The sequence below is a fragment of the Phyllostomus discolor genome, chromosome 8 (genome assembly GCF_004126475.2).
Source record: "Phyllostomus discolor isolate MPI-MPIP mPhyDis1 chromosome 8, mPhyDis1.pri.v3, whole genome shotgun sequence".
NCBI lineage: Eukaryota > Metazoa > Chordata > Mammalia > Chiroptera > Phyllostomidae > Phyllostomus > Phyllostomus discolor.
Window position 1 is genome coordinate 76,968,346 of NC_040910.2, and position 20,304 is coordinate 76,988,649.

The 20,304-nt window shown below is 53.3% G+C and overlaps 1 protein-coding gene across 5 annotated transcripts in view; it reads right to left on the reverse strand.

Moving 5' to 3' along the window:
- The window catches only part of RPH3AL (rabphilin 3A like (without C2 domains)), a 140,117-nt gene that overhangs the window by 33,587 nt on the left and 86,226 nt on the right, over nucleotides 1-20,304 (reverse strand). For 4 of the 5 annotated variants that reach the window (XM_036033288.1, XM_036033284.1, XM_036033285.1 and 1 more), the window contains one exon: nucleotides 18,423-18,509. The exons of the other annotated variant lie outside the window; for it this stretch is intronic. In XM_036033288.1, coding sequence (XP_035889181.1) covers nucleotides 18,423-18,509 — 87 coding nt within the window. The remainder of the gene's footprint in view (nucleotides 1-18,422; nucleotides 18,510-20,304) is intronic. 5 annotated transcript variants of the gene reach the window in all.

Sequence of the window (20,304 nt, forward strand, 5' to 3'; positions counted from 1 at the left end):
AAGTTTTAGTAGATTAAACACGGCCCCAAATTATTTTCCTCTCCTCCCATCAAGAGGTGGAGTCTATTTCTCCAGGACCTTGAATCTAGTCTAGGCTTATGACTTGCTTTGGCCAACAGAATGTGGCAGAAGTAACATGTGACCACTGACCTGGCAGCCAGCGGCGTGGCCACTGGGAACACCACTGCCATCAGGCGGGAGAGCCTCATGCAGGGTCCCAGGGGAGGGGGGGCCACACGGAAGGAAGGAAGACACCCCGGCCAGCAGCCAGCCCCTGGCCAGCAACGGGACAGGCCCCTGGAGTCCAGCCCCAGCTGCAGAGTTGTGGGCAGATAAAGGTTGTTGTTTTAAGCTGTTTAAGCCTCCACACTGCTGGCAGGACATCTGCCCCATTCAGACACTTCCAGAGAAAGAAGTAATCAGATAGGTTGCTACTTAATGGAATACAGTAGGCAAGTTAACTTCAGGGGCCTAAAATATACAGCCATTCGTCCAATACGAGATGCTGTGAAGAAGGAACGAAGGGAGGGTAACCAAAGGGTCCCAGAAATTACAAATACCACGCTGGAGTATAAAAATGTAAGGTAAAGCACGGAAGACAGAAATGAGGAAGTCCGGGATGTGGAACATAAAGATGAAGAAACAGAAACGTGAAAGAAATGAGGCCCGCAGATGCTCGGTCTGGGGGGCAGACCCCCAACAACAGACGTCCCAGGCAGGGAGAGCAGCAGAAGAACAACTCCTGGAGCTGAGGGGGCGAGTCTTCAGGTGAAAAGGGTTATAGTATATATAAGGCAGGAAAAACAAAAAGTAAAAAACGATAGGCACATATTCGTAAAATTAGTTATAAATATAAAAAGAAGATCCTAGAAGCATCCAGAAAGAGAAAACAGGTCTCCTACAAGGAAACCCAGAACGGCATCAGACTCCTCACCGGCCACTCTGGGATGCTAAACAACTCTGCACCTAGAACCTGTCAGTCACACTGTGCATCACACCCGAGGGCAGAGTGGAGACGCCTAGACTTGCATGCCTCCAAGCTGCCCTTGCACTTCCCTTTTTAAGAAATTACTTAAGGGTGAGCTCCAGCAAAATCCAGGTGAAAACACAAGAGAGAGGAAGACAGGGGCTCCCAGAAACGGTGTCTCCAGCTCGGGAGGCGAGTCGAAGGGAAATCCCAGGAAAGCAGCTGTTAGGAATCAGCGCAGGGTAGAGCCGGGAGAGGGTCCGATGGACTGGAAAAGGGAAGGCTCTGTGCAGTGGAAGGCAAGATGAAGAAGCTGTGTAGAAGGACGTGTGGTTCTGTCACGCTTTGGTCAATGAGGAAAAAGGACAGTAAAATGCTCCAGGGAGCCCTGGCTGGCGTAGCTCAGTGGATTGAGCACAGGCTGCGAACCAAAGCATCGCAGGTTCGATTCCCAGTCAGGGCACATGCCTGGGTTGCAGGCCATGACCCTCAGTAACTGCACATTGATGTTTCTCTCTCTCTCTCCCCCCCTTCCCTCTCTAAAAATAAATAAATAAAATCTTTAAAAACAATGCTCCAGGGAAAACCACAAACCACACCAGAAAGTCACAGCCCTAGTACTGGGTGAACTAAAACGTGACGTGGCTCCAAGAATCAAGTGTAAACAGGGTTACATTTGGTCATGACGTGAGGAACACTTTTCCTTTGCGTGCTCTGGGGTCAATGAGGTTAGCAAAATGCGATCCTCACATACCATTTGACCTTGAGGTGTTTGATGTTTACAACATAATAACAAAATTAATCCCTAATGAGTATTGAGCACTTTGTACGCATCAAGCACCATTCCAAGAATGTTATATATACCTTACTGAATTCTCACACAAGCTCTGAGACAGATACCACCATCGGTTCTACTTTTCAGGTGAGGAGAGCGGACGCAGGAGAAACTCAGGGCACACGGGGCAGAGCAGAGGACTGGAGCCCAGGTGGCGGCTCCGGGCCACCCCCTGACCCTCGCCCACAGGCACACCCAGGCTTGCAAACATAAATGCTATTTATCGGTAGTCAGCTCTTAGAACTGACCTGGAGACAAAGCGTTCTGTGTTTTTTTAGATTCAGTGTTTGTCTCTTTGGTTCCCATTCATCAGAGGAGGAAACACAAGGAAAGTGCCTGAAGTCCACGGGTGGTAGATTAGGGAGGCGGCAGAAAGTGAAGCAGGGAAGTCTCTGGGGATGGAGACAAAGCAAAACGGAGAAACACGTTCACACGGGTGGGCACAGGGCCATCGATAATGAACATTTGCAGCACACAGAGCTCATATTCGGGGGAACAAAGTAACAGTGAGGGGCTCTGGGGGCTCCAGCTTGGGTGTGATGAGGGTACCCTGACATTTCAAAGGAATGTTATCCTGGATGCCTAAGAACAACTGGCAGGCTCACATAAGACTGACCTTTGCTAGGCCCTGGCTGGTGTGGATCAGTGGACTGAGTGCCAGCCTGTGAACCAAAGGGTCACTAGTTCGATTCCCAGTCAGGGCACATGCCTGGGTTGCAGGCCAGGTCCCCAGTAGGGGGCGTGCGAGAGGCAACCACAAAGTGATGTTTCCCTCTCTTTCTAACCTCCCTTCCCCTCGGTCTAAAATAAATAAATAAAATCTTTTTTTTTTAAATTTTTTTAAGACTTATCTTTGCTAAGAAGCTACAGGCCTGGGATGTGACTACCCACTATGACCTGCCCAGCTGGAATTTGTGATCAGACCATCCTGTGTAGTTACTGCCAGTTACCCAGCCTGTAAGGCCTGTGATGCAGGGGCCCCTCCCACCCACCGGCTTGTCAGGATTAGTATACGGCTCCTTTTCCCCCCTGGCTCACAGCTGGTAGCTCAGGAAAGGGAAAGAAATCAGCCATTAAAATTTCTTTCTGTAGTGGAGCAAGATAGGAAAAGACAGTCAAATTATGGTGAGCTTGAGAACACAGCACGAGTTCACGCCACTGAAATTTCTGACCCAAAGGAAAACAAACTCCCCCTCGGATGTCACTGTACTCACCCAACCCCCAGGGTCGGAGTTTTGACAATGGGAGAAAGCTGGGCAGTTTTTCAAAGGGGACCAGGGCTTCCCAGCAGTGAGCCAGGCAGAGCTGGGTCCCTGGAAAAGCAGGAATGGCCCCTCCTGCCGTGCTGTCGGTCAGTTGGGGTGGGAAGGGCTGCTGCTCTCAGACTGCTGGGCGGTACCCTCTGACCCGGTTTCCGTGGTGACAAGCTGAGTGTGAGAAGCCATGATTACAGCAAAGGACGACAAGCTGATACCCAGCAAGGAAGGAGACACGCGATGTGCTAAGGCAACAAACACAGCTGATTTTAGTACGATTCTGACTCAGAAATACTGTCTGCTGCTCAGACCAGCCTGGGGCCATCCTACCTTGCAGTCCTGACAGAGCGCTGCATTACCTGCTGCCCTACTCAGGTCGGACGGAGACTCAGAATTCCCACCATGTGCGTGGCTGGGGCAGGGATGCGGTTGCATGTTCATCCGGTGGGGCAGGAGGCAGGTCGCAAGGCTGGAGGCAGCCCAGGAAGGACCTGCCCCCCCAAATGCCTAGGAGGGCACCGCCACCCGCCCTGTGGTCTGCAACATGGCTGTGATTCTTACCCCAGGAAGGGTCTGGGGACCAGCAACAGCAGAAAACAGGGGTGTATCTGGTCTTCCTAAAAAAAATTGCTCAAAAGTATAGTTGAATTGATCAACAGATGAATTAAAATAAAAAGCTCCGGAATGGGGGACTCAAGGTACCAGAAAATTAGGTGAGCAATGAACTGCATTAAAGACAGAATGCAGTCTAAATAGCTAATGTAAATACAACTACAAAGCAGTAAAAATGTGAAAGAAGTATGCTTAAAAAAACATACAAAATAACCAGTTAATAATAATAATCTGACCCCAAAGTCCAGATTGTCTCAAGGGAAAGTAAGAAGTGGCTGGGGGGAAAAAAAAGCATTGGGTTCCTCATTCTTTTCTTTTTTTTTAAAAAAGATTTTATTTATTTTTAGAGAGGGGGAAAGGAAGGAGAAAGAGAGGGAGAGAAACATCAATGTGTGGTTGCCTCTCGAGCACCCACTACTGGGGACCCGGCCTGCAACCCAGGCCTGTGCCCTGACTGGGAATCGAACCAACGACCCTTTGGTTCACAGGCTGGCACTCAATCTACTGAGCTACGCCAGTCAGGGCTGGGTTCCTCATCCTTAAAGGCAAGGGACTAGGCAGAAACAGTGTCTATTACAATGTGATAGATAAATATTGGTTTCAAAATTTTAAAATTATATATATATATATATATATATACACACACACACACACACACACACACACACGAGACAACTAGCAGAATTAAAACTAGAAAAAAGGTTTATTGTACTTGAAATACTTGATTTTCTAATGGGTTTCTTTCTTTTTCTTTCCCTTCTTCCCTGCCCCTCCCCACCCTGCTATTTTGTTCTAGTTTTTTCCTCATTCTTGCTTTTTTTTTTTCTTCTGGTGGAATTGAGTTTAGCGCAGCCACCTTCCCTCAGAGCTTGCCTCCCCTCCTTCAGAAAGGTGAAGCTTACCAACGACTTCTGAAGAGGGAGTTTGTGAAAAGACATTCATTCATTCAAACGACATTCACTCAGCCCCATCCTGTGTCGAGACTGGGCTAGAGAAAGAGCGAATGTTCTGGTAGATGGGTGGGCCCGTGGCACGAATCCACAAAGGCCTGAAGTCCGTGGCTCTGTTCTCCTCTGCCACCGAAGAGCTCTGCTCTCTGGGCTGCTCCGTTCAGGGCTGGGTTCTCTGTCCGCGGTGTCCGGTGCCAGCAAACAATCCCTAGCCGACCGAGGGCTTGGAGAAGCACAGGGCACTGGGGCGGGGCAGGGCTCCCCTCCACCCCATGGGGTTGTGACTCTCCACTACCCCTTCTCAAGTGCTACCTCAGAACCCAAGTGGTAGTGGAAATCGAAGTGAGACCCCTCCCAGGAGCACTTGTGTGTTTGCATTTTAATGGACATCAGTTTAAAACCTCGGGTGTGTGTGTCCCAGTCAGGGGACCAGCAGGAAACAAAGCCCCAGCAAAGACAGAGTGCACAGAGCCCCTTCCTCCAACCCCCAGGGCAGCGCCACACTCAGCCCGTGAGCACGAGCCCTCGGCAGGGCCTGAGCGAACTCCCTCTTCATTTCAAGTGGGTTTTCAGGCAAGCAGGTCAGCCTGGCAGGCTGGCAATTGCCATCACAGTGGAAAGGAAAAAATGCAGTGAGAAGAAAAAATACTCTGCAGGTGCTGTTTTCTTGACCGATAATTTAAACACTTCGGCTAGATTGTTTTAGAACCAGAGGGAGTGCTTTGGCCTCTGTTGACCCCTGTGGAAGGGCTGGATCCTGCACCGCCTCTGCACAGTTACCACTGAGCAGCCTGTGCCGTCTTCAGAGGGAGGTGACAGTCGATGATGTCTCTCCATGGGGTGGGGGGCTGCGTGCCCTGGGCCAGAGAGAACCTCTGGGAGGGGCAAGAGGGGCAGGCCCGCTTCCAATGCTGGCCTCACCCCTTCCTCATTGTACGAGCCCAAGGTCTGTGCCCCAAGCGTCGTCGCCCCCTACCCCACCTCCTTGCATTACCAAGGAGCCTCTGGTCCCTCCTGCTGTCCTCTCCCTTCATCCAGAGTGGTCTTGCATGTGCCACAAATCCATGCAGGCTAAGGATGCCCTCACTCCTGGTCTTGATTCACTTGCTTTGTTCATGTTGCCTGTATGCCTCCTCTCCGTCTTCATTTGCATGCAGCATGAAATCCCTTTGAATCCCCAATATCGGTGCTCTTCCTGCTCCAGCACATCTGAGAGAGGGCGAACGTGCTGCCGTGGAGTTTGGCCGCGAGGCCAGCCTCCGTTCCCAGATGGAGCAGGCTGCGCGCAGGAAATGAATGGCGCTGGATCAGAAAATTGGACGGGCCGACTGTGCCCAGCCAGGTCTTTTCAGAAGAGCTTTCTGATTTTGATTCATTCCCAGAACAACAAACATCCTATGTTTAAACACAGTCTCAGAAACATGTTCCAAGGCCAACGTGAACCCATTTCTGGGCTGACCCGACTGGGCTGGGCTAGCGGCCAAGCCAGGGGGAGTCTCGAATCAGAGATGCTTTCCTCGGTTAGGGATCTGGTTATCGCTCCATTTCAGGTGGGCTTGCTCCTCCGTGGGGCAAACCTCTGATCCTGAGGTTCCATTGCTTTATGTCTCTTCCACATGCACCACGGGCTTCTCTATCATTTTCAGCTCTTTGGGTTCCCCTCTCCCTTCCGGGGGGTTTTAAAGGGTTTTTCTCCACTTCACTGAGTCAGGCTTTTTGGGGGTCTGACTTCAGTGGTCTCCTGTCATCTTTGGGCGTGTGCCTGTAGACCCAGCGTGCACATGCAAGTGTGTGGAAACAAAGCACCTTTCAAAGAACCGTATTCAAGCAAACACCTGTGAACGCATGACGAAATGGAGTATCACCGAATCTGAGAGGAATCTGCCCTCTCGTACAAAGCAATCTCGTGCTTTTCTTTCTGTTTTTTAAAAGATTTTATTTTTAGAGAGGGAAGGGAGGGAGAAAGGGGGGGGGGGGACATCAATGTGTGGTTGCTGGGGGCCATGGCCTGCAACCCAGGCATGTGCCCTGACTGGGAATTGAACCTGCGACACTTTGGTTCGCAGCCTGCGCTCAATCCACTGAGTTACGCCAGCCAGGTTTTCTTTCTATTTTAAAAGACTACTTGTGTGTGCACTTCTAAATAACATATTTATTATTGCCTGTTTTTGAACATTGTGCGTTTGAATCATCGTGTATTCTTTGGTGACTTGTTTTCTTTTTCTTTTGCTCGTTGTGTGTTTAGTTCTCCTTTGATGGTTCAGCTGCAGCTCTCTCACTGCCGTGTGGTGTTTCACAACCGCAGTCCACCTGCCCGTCCCACTGCGAAAGGGCACCTGGGTTGCTTCCAGTATTTTGCTCTTATAAAAGCTGCTGCCACGTGCACCCTTGCTCATGTGTCCTGGGGAGGATGTGAGAAGTCCTTTAGGGTACAGTTAGCAGTGGGATGCGAGGAAGAGCGTCACGCGTCAGAGGTGACAGGCGCCACGTGGAGATGAACCAGCCAGACTCCCACGGAACGGGCCTCTCTGATTTGGTCTGCACACAGCGAGCATCCAGAGCTGGCTGTCGCCACAGAGCAACCCTCCAGTCACTGCAGGGTTGGGAGCAGCAGGCAGAGTTCATGGGTCAAGGGGACAACCACCAGGTGCTGGGAGCCAAAGCCAGGTTTGGAGACGCACTAGACGACAGTCAGGGCCAGGCTGGGCTTCGGCGGTGGGTGTGTGAGCCCGTGTGGCATGTAGCAACGTACTGAGTCGGGACCAAGAGAAGTGGGGCAGGGGCCGGCTTCAGCGACTGAAGGGAGACAGGCGGAGCGGCCGCCTCCTCATCTGTCCCATCTTTCTCCAGCCGCCAGGCCAGCCTGTAAGAGGAAGGCTGAGGGCATATTCCCTCCTGAAGGGGGTGGGCACAGGCTTGGCGGAAAGCAGGAGGAGGAATCTGGTCTAGTGGCAAGAGCCTGTCCCACAGCCCAGAGTCAAATCTCAGCTCTGCTGTGCCACCGGGGACTTGTCACTTAAGGTCCCAGAGCTTCCGTTTGGCTAGAAAGTAGGGACAAAGAGCCCCAAACCTCTCCGTACCAGGGGATGATCCCACGCAATACCAGTTCTCTTCTGCTTCCTTTTTTCACGGAGGAATTTCCCATCACCATAGTTATTTCCTTAGGAGAAGGGATCGGCGTGTTTTTCCAGGACTGGGCACTACCTAGGACAGGGGTGTCAAACTCATTTTCACTGGGGGCCACATCAGCCTCGAGGTTGCCTTCAAAGGGCCAAATGTAATTTTAGGACTCTGTAAATGTAAGTACTCCTTAACAGTTAAGCGAGAGCTTGGCGCTACCTTGGGGTAGAAACAAGGTGCAGGACCAGATAAAAAACAAGGTGGAGGGCTGGATTCAGCCCACGGGCCTTGTGTTTGCCACCTGTGACGTAGGAGCTTAAATACTTCCTGAAGGATGGAGCCACACTCTACTCCCCAGCCTCCAACTTCCAGACAGCTGGCTAGGGGGAGGGGCAAAACTGTGCCAGCCAATGTCACCGGGCATCTGCCAAAAACCCGAGCAGGAAGATCTGATGATGCAACACTTTATTCCAATTAATGCAAGAAAACAACCAGATTCAGATGTTTTCTCTCTAGCTTTTTGCTATTTCCCGAGGGGCACAGATGGGAGGGTGTCTGAGCAGGTAAAACAGGCTGCGGGGCCCTAACAGGGAGGGAGTGGGGTGGGAGTGGGGAAGGTGAGCTGGGTTGTGGTGTCAGGATGCTGTAACACCACTGCACCCACAGGGGCAGGGAAGCTGCTCCGCAGTTCTTTTTCTTTTTTTAATTTTTAGACAGAGGGGTGGGGAAGGAGAAAGAGGGAGAGAAACATCCATGTGTGGCTGCCTCTTGTGCACCACCTACTGGTGACCTGGCCTGCAGCCCAGGTATGTGCACTGACTGGGAATCGAACCAGTGACCCACTGGTTCGCAGGCCAGTGCTCAATCCACTGAGCCACACCAGCCAGGGCTGCGCCTTGTTATTATTCTTAAGGTTGGTCACGCAGCCTGCTGAGCACCCACCGGGGTGGCTGAGTAAGGGCGGGGCAGTGTGTGACAGCCAAACACTAGGAGGTCTGGGCTGAGGGCCTTTGTATTGGACACTTCAACCCACAACCCATCTCTCTATGGCCGACGAATGTCCTGGGACCGACCCATGCCTGCCTCCGGGAACCCAGGACCCCACCCTGGGCCTCTCCGTCCCCGAAGAACCACTGGCCTCCCTGCTACTCCTCACATCTCACCTTCTCACAGGGAGCTACCTTGGCCAGTAGCCCCTCCCCCTTTTAAATGGTGGTAAAATATACATAACACAAAATTTAGCCTGCTAGCCATTTTTTGTATACGTTCCGGGGACACTATACTTTCACACTGATGCGCTACTGTGACCCTCTTCATCTCCCCAAACCGACACCCTGTGCCCATTAAACAGTAACTCCTCATTCTCAACTCCCCATCGGTCCCTGGCACCCACCGGTCCACTTCCTGTCTCCATGAACGTGACTGCTCAGGGACCCCATGTAAGTGGAATCGTACGGCATTTGCCTTTTTTGTGACGGGCTTATTTCACTTTGCACAGTGTCCTCAAGGCTCACCTATGTTGTAGCCTGTGTCAGAGTTGCCTCCCTTGTTAAGGCTGCACAATAGGGATGATCGATATATATTGTATTTTGTCTGTCCAGTCGCTCGACAGTGGACACTTGGGTTGCTTCCACCTTTGGGCTTTTGGGAGTAATGCTGCAGTGAACAGGGGTGGGCAAATGTCTGTCTCAGTCCCTCTTTCCAGTTCTTTAGGGCGTTTACCCAGAAGCAGAATCGCTAGATCACTCCTTTCTGGAGGAACTGCCGTGCTGTTTTCCGCACTGCATGCCGTGGCCGCACTGCTTCTCACTCCCGCCAGCCATGCACAAGGGTTCGGATCCCCTCAGTCCTCACCAGCGCTTGTTATTTTCTGCTCCTCACGTAGGAGCCCTCTTTGTGGGTGTGACGTGGCCACCGGCTGACCTTTGACACCACAGCCTGCCTGCCCACCTAGCCTCCGCCCAGCCCGCCTGATCCGTCTCCCGGTTCTACTCCTTCTACTTCCCACTCAGCACCTAACATGCAACATTCTTTGCTCGTCTATTAGTTTGGTTATGTTTATTGTCTGTTCCCTCTCTCCCGCCGCAGCTCCTGCTGGAATTCAAACTCAAGGCAGAGGCATTTGGCTGTTTTGTTCACTGCAGTTTTCCAAGGGCCTGAAACAGTGCCCTGCACACAGTAAGTACTCAGTAACTCTTATGTGAATGAATGAATGAATGAGAAGAGAGTTGTGAGAAGGTGTTTTGGAGGCAAACACACCTTTGGCTCCATCAATTATTAACCTGGTGTCTTTGGGCAGGTGACCTTTCTCTAAGCCTCAGTTTCCCCATCTGTTGCCTGGGGGTGATACCTTACTGGGCTCTGGCGAGGAAGGAAGCCACACAGTCACTGCCTGGCCCGTAGTGGGGGCTCAGTGAATGTCCAGTACTCAATGCCAGACGGGGTCCTCCAGGTGTGCGTGGCTAGGTCAGCTGGCTCGCTGGTAGGTCAGAGTCAGAGTAGTGAGAAAGTTCCCTCTTGGACTTGACAGCATCTCAGAAAGGAAGAAAGTTCTTTCTCCAATGCACGGCCATAGGCCCAAGTAGGCACCCCAGACGTGGGGCAGGAGGGGCGGGAGACGGCCCTGCCCCACTGTGGGAGGAGGGGGGACTGGCTGGCCCCAGGAGTCTCTTTCTTCTGCTGCTTCCACGTGTGTGGGAGGCTGGGAGCCTGCACCGATAGTGGGTCTGCCTGGCAGAGCCGCGGTGCGTGGGAGTGACCAACGCACTGAGGAAGTGTGACCATCCGGGGCCGCTAGGGACGCCGTGACAGCAACCCAGAATGAGCTAGACACAGATGGCAAGGAGCTCAGGCAGCCACCCACCCGCCCACCCGAGTGCTGGCCCCCCATCCTTGACTGCACTCGCGTGCCAAGGGAGGGGACCCTCTGGTAAAGCTGTTTGCAGCAAAAATCCAAACTGCAAGTAACAGCAGGACCAGGAGAAAACCAGCGTGGGGAAGCAGATGGCAGCCTGCACTGAGCCCAGGCTGCCCGCCAGAGAGGCAGGTGCCGCAGGGATGCTGGGCTCGGCTGGCAGGGCTGCTTCCCACGGGCGCTGGCTGGGAGGGATGGCGCCCCTGCTTCTCCAGGCCTCCTGCAGGCCCGAGCCACGGTGGACTCCCCTGGGGGCCCTAACTGGGCCACTGGTCACGCTCCAGGCTGGGCGGGTTGGAGATGATTTAAAGATCCCCACACGAAGCCACTTCCCTACTTCACAAACTCGTCTCACAGTCCGTCCACGAGCAGGAGAGAGGGGCCAGGAGGCAGGACTGCAGACCCACCATCGACAGCGGGTGAGACCCCAGCCAGGGCATTCTGTGATAAGGCTTTAGGGAAATCAAAAGCACCCTGCTGGGAAGAGAGTCTAAGGTGATCTGAACGAGGAACCAGCTCTCCTTTTTTTGCAAATATCTTTCAGTCAACAAACTCTTCCTGAGCCCCTTTGATATGCAAAGCACTGCAGGAAACACCGTGAGTGCTGGAGAGAGTGCTGGCCTCTGGATGCCGGTGGGCCTGGGGAGGCGGAGCCTCTGCCGAACAGGGAACTGCGATCTAATTGTATTCATCAGCTTTCAGATACTTACGAATTGGCCTTCGCCCCTTTCTAGCGCACCCCCCTCAGAGAATGCCTGCTTTCTCCGAGAAGCCTTCTTACTTCAAAGATACCTTTTAGAAAGGCTGGAGGAATGCTTTCAAGAATCCTGGCGAATCTACGTTCCAATTAACTTTCCCACTGATTACAGTGTAACTTTAAATGAGTCACTTTGTTTTTTTAATGAATGGGGTTAAAGGTTAAACTGCAAGTGAAATGAGTTTCTGGAGAAGCCTGATGCAGCCCCCCCCCCCCCCCCCCCCCCCCCCCCCCCCCCCCGCCAGGCCCCACTCCCAACCTTGCACAAACACGCTGTGCAAGTGCAGGAAGAAAGTACACGCAAACGCTGGCACAGGAGGGATCCCACGGCCACCGGCAGGCAGTCTCGCCTCCGACACAGGCTAGTGGGCTGGACGCAAGGGGCGTCCCTGCCCACCCGGGCCCCACCTGCCTGTCAGGGACCAGGGTGCAGGTTCCGAGCCCCTTCCTGGCCAGCCTTCCTGGCATGGCAGACCTGTCGGTTTCTGGTGCCACACAGGAGTTTGTCCTTCCTCCTCCAACCCTGTCTTTATCCTTGGGGTAAATAAGGGTAACAGAAAAGAACAGGCAGCAGTGGGAAGTAGCTGGAACGAGGTGCTGCCTCTGGGAAGGGGCATCACTTCCAGGACAGCTCAGTGGTGGGAGGCAGGGAGAACCAAGGAAACGGCATAAACCAGAGGCTGTACACTTCCACGTCCACCCTAGTTCTAAGGGCCAGGGGCCAGGTCATGGGACAGTCACAGGTGCTCCTCGGTGCAGCAGAGCATCCCAGGTAAGATCTTGGGCAAAGGAAGGGGCGGCGAGAGGCGTGCGTGCTGCCTCTGGTCAACCCTGGGTCCGTGGTGCTCACAGCACCCGACAACACGGAAATGCACGCACTCCAGACAAAGCATGGGGAACCGCCCAAGTCAGGCAAAAAAAAAAAAAAGGAATCAGTGAGGTGGGAAAGGAGCTTTAGGATCAAGGAGTTGAAAGTGACTGGGCGGAAGACAACGATGGACACAGAAGACAGAGTGGAAACGCCATCTGCAAATCACACGTACTCCCAAGGGAAGAAATGGGAATACTCAGGAACAAAGTAGTAAACAAAAACGTAATTAAAAAGCTTTCCTGAATCAAACATCCAAATATGTTTGTTCTATGCAAAGATCAATGAAAACAACCTAGGCAGAGCAAGACAGAAATCTTAATTTCCATACATATGGGGGCAAACTAGGTTTACAGCTGTTTGTACGGGAAATCATACAACGATTAATAACAGTACAGGCATAAACCGTGTTTCCTGTACTCACAACTGTACACCTGCTTTTGCACACACACAGCTCCCCAGTCCGGGCCAGGTTACGCAAAGGGAATCAAAGCGGAAGCCTGGCCTGCGACTCCTCCCCACCGTCTCTGTTCCCGCCTGGAAAACGGCGGCGTTAGGCACCGCACCCTGCCACCCTGCCTCCTCCTCCTCTCAGCCTGGACCTCGCGGGCTTCCCCGACCTGCTGCCTCTGCCGCACCCTTGGAACTGGGAACTGTCGTCCGGGTGCACACGTCCCCTTCTCGGGGCTCTCCGGGCGTGCCCGTGCGCCCGTGGACCAGCTGCTGAGCATGGTTTCATTCCCCGTCCCATTCCTTTACACCCTGAACCCACCTCAGAGTTTATTAATGTACCACCAGGGATCCAGGGACGGGCCTAAAGACCGTACCTGCCCACGGAAGGAGTGGGGACGAGGTGGGGTGGGCAGCCGGGAAAATGAATGCTCACGCGAACAGCGAGCTGAGAAGAGGCGAGTGGCTAACCGGGGGAAGAGCGTAGTTTCTCGTGGTCACAGAATCAGCACATCCGTGACCTCCGGGACAGTGGAAATCAGGGACCGGTGCTGGGAGAGCCAACCAGCGATGAAACATCAAACAAACAAACAAACAAACCCAACCATCACAAGATGCAAATGATGAGGAAATAGCTGTGCCTGTTAATGGGAATGACATGGTTTACTGTTCTAAAATTACTGAGGTACAGTACAACTGAGTTTTAAAATTCATGAACAACATTCATTTTCAGAGATGAAAACAGTTCATTTGTTTCTTTTCCAAATGTGCTCATTCTTTTTTCAAAGGTCCCGTTTGTTGAATTTGGTTTCTATTCCTTCTCTTATCCCTTTTAATTAACTTTAAAACCTTGTTTACATCTCTTTCACGGCTTCACTATCATCTCTAGCTCCCAGGTGCCGATGCCCCACTGGCTGCCTCTCCCTTGTGGTGGCCCTTTCCCACGTGGTGGGTGGACAGGGGGGCAAACCCACGGGAGTCCCAGTGGGGACGACTATGGTCAATTGTATTATCGGTTGAGTTGTCTTCTTTGTATAAAGGCAACAGTTATTATCACATAGCAAAGACTGAGAAAACACACATTGATGTGCTCTTACTATTTTTTATTTATTTTTAAAATATTTTATTTATTTATTTTTAGAGAGAGGGGAAAGGAGGGAAGAACAGAAGGAGAGAAACATCAATGTGTGGCTGCCTCTCTCATGGCCCCCACTGGGGACCTGGCATGCACCCCAGGCATGTGCCCTGACTGGGAATCGAACTGGCGACCCTTTGGTCTGCAGCCCTCACTCCATCCACCGAGCCACACCAGCCAGGGCGTCTTATTTAAAAGGATTAAAATCACATACCAGCCTGTTGTGAGATAAATCCATAGTAATCACTCAAGTGTCTATAAGAAAGGAGGGGATATAGACACTGATGTTTATTTTTCCCTTCTAAGGATCCATTCTGATGTAATCTAAAATGTGGCCAAGAAGCTACGCATGCAGACAGATAGTGCAGTTATTCGTGAGAGGGGAAAAGGAAACAGACGTCTTAAGTTAGCAGAATGTCCATATGACAGAATGTTTACAGGGAGTTATTGATCACACTGAGAACTAGTTATATATGCTAATTGTAAAGCATGGGTTCAACAATATAAAGGAAAAACCAGAAGATCGGAAGTAAATGTGCCAAAATGTTAACAGTGATTACATGGTAAGATTATGGATATTTGGGGTGTATATTACTTTACACATTGTAAATGTCAACAATCCATATTAACTTTATAATCAGAAAAGGGTAAAACGTATCTAATATTTTTTAAAATGAAAACTCCTAAGGGAACAATAGTCAAGGAATTAAATATCTGGGGCACTATTAAATAAGAAAGATAAAATATCATAATACTGACTCTGACATTATAGTCCACAGTTTATTCTCAGTGCAGCATCCAGAGCAGCCTTTAAAATGAGGGTGAAGGTCATGTGTGTCCCCCACTTCGACCCTCAAAGGCTCCCCACTTCCCTCAGAGTAGAAGCCAGTCCTGACAATGGTCCATGAGGCCCAGCAGGCTCTGACCCCCTGCCGCGTCTCCGACCTCCTGTCCCCACCCCGACTACAGCCAGCCACACTGGTCTCCTTGCTATTCCTCAAAACTACGGAGCACACACCTGCCTCAGGGCCTTTGCACTCACTATGCCCTCCATTTAAAATGCTTTCCATCCCTACAGCCACACGATATGCTTCGAGCTCTGCTCAAATGTCATTTGATCAGGAAACCCTTCCCTGACCCCCCATAGAAAGTAACAGCTGCCCCCACTGTTCCCAGCACCTGTTCCTGCCTTTGCCCCGGGCACTCTGTCACCACCTGAGACACAGCAGCACTGACTTTACTGTGCTTGCGGTCTCCCTCCCACCAGAAGAGCTGTCTCGCCCGCCCGCCTGTGGAAGACGCCCAGGAAACGTGTGCCCAGTGCCTGCGTGGACACCTGCATCGCCGTCAGCCCCCGAGAGCAGAGGGCCGCCGCCCACACCGCCGCCCCGCTGCTGCCGCAGGACAGGCAGCGAAGCTACCCTGACAGCCCAGGGATGTGTAGCCAGCGCTTGTCTCATTCTGGAATTAAAAAGTATTTAAAGGCCAGAGGTCATGGAAGTGAAGCATCCAGAAGAAAGGAAGATGAGAGTGTCCGGGCAGAGCGGTACATCAGCCTCCATCAGAAAACTTAAGTTCTTCCTTTGGGATGTGGCTTCTACGGCAGGACAGAACTCCTCACTTTTTAAGATTTTGTTTATTTATTTTTGGAGAGAGGGAAAGAGAGGGAGAAAGAGAGGAAGAAGAACATCCAGCGTAAGAGAGAAACATCAACCAGTTACCCCTCACACGCCCCCAGCGGGGGTGGGGGTGCGGGGGGGGGGGGGGCGCAGCAGGCAGCCCAGTTTCGGTTCCTGACTGGGATCCAGGGGCGAGGCCTTGGCTCCCGGGCCAGCCCTCCACCCGCAGCGCCAGCCCAGCCAGGGCGGAGCTCCTCACTTTTATCACAGATTCAGACCAGCTATCTATGCGGCACTTAGAGTGACATTTTAAATGCTCTTTCTATTTAGCTATTTCTCTGCTGTGATTAGATATCTTCCTAAGAAAAAAAGGCATTAGGAAACCAATTAGGCTGTCACTCTCCCACCCCCACAGCAGGCTGGAAAAGGCAGCACCTGGGTGCAGCACCCACGGGCACCCAGGCTCGTGGGCATGCACACTTTTACAGTCCATCCACGCCTCCCGAACATGCACAGCCGGCTGGGTCCCGCAGAGACGGATGTGGCATCCTTCGTCTTGCTCAGTTAACTGGACTGTGGAAATGCAAGGACAAACTGATAGCAAAACGCACAGCCTAATCTTTTCTGCCTTAGCAAAGAGAAGAAAATTCATCCCCAGCTATTTCAGGTTTTTCTGGGCACCGCAGTGCCCCGGAGATTAGGACGGGCTGGTGGTGGGCCCTGTGGGTGGCATCTTAGGACCATCAAGGACGCCAGGGTAGCTCGTGGCGGGGACGGACAGGGACCCTGCCTCTGCGGCCCCCCACTGGGTCACCAGCCCGCCACATTCATCTTTCCCTGCGTCCACCTTCTCTTCCACGACAGCGCCTTCTTCTCTGTCCTCTAACAGCTCAGCTGTGCCTTCATCCTGCTAAGGTGTCTCCCACAAGATACCATTTTGAGAAATTTCCTCTCTCATCAATATTGGCATCCTAAATGGGGACCCTGGAAGACCAGGAGGACCTCAGGTTCAAAGGGGGCACTTCTGCCTGGGGACAGAGGGAGGCCCCTAACACTGACAGCGTGACTACGCGGTGCCATATGGGTGCTTTGCACATTTCCCAGCCTTCCCAAACTCTTACAGCTTCTCTAAGAAACAGAGATTGGCATCTCTACTTCGGGGCGAGCGATCAGGGACCTCCTGGCAAGACGGGATGTGAGTTCACGTGTTGAGCTTTCCTGTTCTGAACACACAGCAGTGACAGAAGAAACCATTCTAAACACAACAGGTAAACTTATCTGTGTTTAAAAACAGGACGTATATCTCAGTGGGCGAAAAACTCCAAATATCTACTCTTTTGAGGAGCTGCAAAAGCGCAGCCTGTGGAGTTCTGGGTTCTGAAGCAGGTGGAGGCACCGGGGGGCTTGGTAGTCCAGGGCACAGGGACTGGGCGTGTGCTGGGCAGGTAGGGGACCAGAGCCAGAGTCACTGAAAATGGGGGCTGGTGAAGAGGCCTCCCCCCTGGGGAAAGAGGCTGATAAGTGCAGAGATCCCTCACCTGCCCCCCGAACTAGAGCTTACCTGAGAGTGTGCATGCTGAGAGTGTGCATGCTGAGAGTGTGCACGCTGTGGAAGCAGCAGCAGCAGCGGCCAGGGCTCTGGGAATAATCCCATTATCGCCACGGCCACACGGCTCCTCACTACCCAGAGTCACCTGGCTCTGTGCTGGGGTGGTGGTGGGGTGCCTAGGTGGGCCTGGGTGGAGGTAATGAGCCGGTAGAGAAAGGGGGGGAAACTGATCCTATTCAAGATGACCATGCAGACCCAAACCCCAAAACACCCAAGAAAAGCCGATGCTAAGAAAGGTAATCAACACCACCAATGGCTGGGAGGTGGCCCAGAGACTTGGTGAGCTGGAAGACTGCACCGAACCTTTCGCCCAGAAAGCAGCCCAGAAAAACAAAGGAATGAACAAGCGCGGTTGGGAGCCATGGAGGACGGGCTGAGAGGCCCTGCGAGGTGTCCAACTGGGTTCCCAGCCGTGGAGACGGGAGGGCAGCACAGCCACGTTCAAGGACAGCCTGGCTGAGAAGGTCCCATCACTGAAGGCGTTGTCTGGACCCTCAGATGAAAAGTGCAAACCAAGCGCCAAGCAAGATAATAAAGAAAAAACCCACATCTGGAAAATCAGGGGCACATTCCCGTTCCCTCTGCCGGGCTCGCTCTGGCCCCCCGCCCCTGCATCAGACCCTCCCCAGAGGTGGCCTGCCGGCCTCCTGCTCTGGTTTGGCCCCACGCTGACGCTAACGCTGGTGCAGTGAGGGAAGCCCTGGGTTCGGGGGTTAGGAGATGCAGGTTCGAGCCCCCCACCGGCTACTGCCTCACTGAGCCCCCATTTCTTCCCCTAGAGAGGGGTCAGAACTAGAACCACAGAGCCTGAGCACCAGAAGGGACTTGAGTAGGAAGGGGACAGCATCGCAGTCCACCACGGCTGCATTTATTTCCAGCTCCCACACCAACCAGCTCGGTGCCCACGAGTCTCCACTTCCCGTCAGTAGAAAGGGATAATAATAGCAGCCACACAGGGGCTGTGAAAGGATGGAATGAATTCATACATGTAAATAACTGAGCGCAGTGCCAGGCTCATAATACATGGGGTGGCCATCACTGCTGCTATAACAATGCCCCTCCCAATGTCACATGACCTCCACTTAGTGTGAAGGGCTTCCCACTGAAGCCAGAGCCCAGGCACAGCAGAACTGGGGCCCACTGCCACCCCTGCACCCTGAAAACGAGCAAGCCAGCAGCTGACCCCCCTCACTCTTCTCCCTGGTCACCCCGAGAGGTCCTCCTTGACTTCCAGAGGAGTCCCTCCCCACGCCCAACCATGAACTTCCCCACACGGGGTGGGCTCAGACCCGGCCCCAGGCCCCCCGCCCGGTCGCCCTGGGCACCCTACCTCTCTCTGCTCACTGCAGATCTTACACAGCCACAGGGGCCGCTTCTGGCCAGGGGAGGCCTCGATCCCACATTTGGTGCAGACTTTCTACAAGAGAGAGGACACAGGAGGGTGAACACTTCAGCGGCTTCCTCCTCCGCTGAGGGGCTGGGAACACTGTAACCCAGGCGCCCTGTGCCACATTCCGAGGGGACGGCTTTTGCTTCAGGCCAGAAGGGTACAGACAACCCAAAGGGCATGGGTCATCAAAGCCCATGGGTGGCTTCGGGGCACGATGGATGTGCCCGCCCAGGGATTGCCACGGTACAGACTCGCCCCCACAACCACGTTCCGCAGGAGCACAGCGAAAACAAGCTTGCCGATCTCCACAGCTGCATCCTGCTCAGCAGCAGAGAACTGGAAAGCGCCCAAACGCCCGTCCCAGCGGAAGACTGGAGCACGCACAGCAGAATACGACGTGCCCCGTACACGGCAGAGAGTGCCCCTTCCCGGCAATGTGGGCAGGAGGTGATGTTATTCAACAAAGAAAACACACACCTGTGTATAAACACGCGGAAACCTCACCACACACGTGCCTGACCAGGTGAGGAGAAGACACGGTGGGAAATACCAGTGACAGCTCGAGGTCTCACTTCACGCCAAGTCCCTTCACCAGGTGATCCTGGGAGTCCTGCTACACAAGCCTTAGGCCCATTTCACGGGTGGGAAATCTGGGGCTCAGAGCAGGGTGAGAATTTGCCAAGTTCGCCCAGCAAGTTCACCTCAGGTGTGGCTCTCGAGTCATCATAAAATTTCTTCGGACCCATAAGCAGCCAGAACCCAGTGTCTGCAGTGGTTTTCCTTCTGCAGTGCTGCTTAACCTCGTAACTTCTAAATATGTACTTCATTTCCCCCAAATGCCCGGCAGCACATGGTGCTGGGAAAGGCCAGATGAAATGCGCCAGAAGGTAGGGGCCTGGGTGGGGCTGAGATGTGCTCCCGGCTAACGGGGGGAGTTCGACTCGGTGACAGCAGGCCCTCCTCTGAGGACTGCCACACAGGGCTAATCCATCTTTCTACCACGGGGAAGCTGCCCCATCCCTGCAGGCTGGGGGTTCTCTCCTGCCCCCCACCCGGCCCCTCCACCGAGGGAAGGCTGGATCTATGGTTTGTCCTTTCTGCAGGCTGCCAACCGAGCAAGAGGCACACCTCTCCATGGAGAGGGAAATGTCACCGACTTGGCTTCCCAGAGCCTGTCGTCACTGCCTGACTGGGCAGCTGAGCCCAGCGCCGTAGGTGGCAGCCCGCTCTCAGCGGAAGGCAAGCTCTGATACATCTTCGGGGCATATGCATTTGCCACCGTCCAATACTCAGGTATGAGAAATGTCACTTTCCTTCTGTTTCTCCAAATAAAATGTCATCTTTTCCAAGCCCTCAGCTCCCTGGGCCAGCAAGACAGTCAGTCCATTGCTGTCACAGTTGGGACCCCTTCCCAGCTCCCGTGAGGGTCCTGGCTTGGGTCTCCCGAGGTGCAGCACATGTTGGGAGGGTCCCCTGTCCGGGGTGCTCACTGCCATGCTGCTGTCCCTCGGAAAGGGGAGGGGCTGGCTGCCTCCGTGCCAGCCGGGGCTCAGCCTCTCCGGGGGGCGCGGCAGCCCAGCCCCCAGAGCCCCAAGCCACCATCCCTGGCCCAATCTGGAGATTCTCTCTTCTCCACTGGAGCTGCCGCTTGACGCTCCTCACGACGCTCACCCCCAAACCTTCTACCTCTGGGGCAGGGCCCCCATGAGCCCATAAGGTGGGCCTCAGGAAGCACGCACAGGCCTCTCCTCCCAGGGGTAGAGAGAGGAGGGTGGTGAGAAGCCAGGTGCCTGGTTTCCCTGCTAATGCCCACTACCCAGGA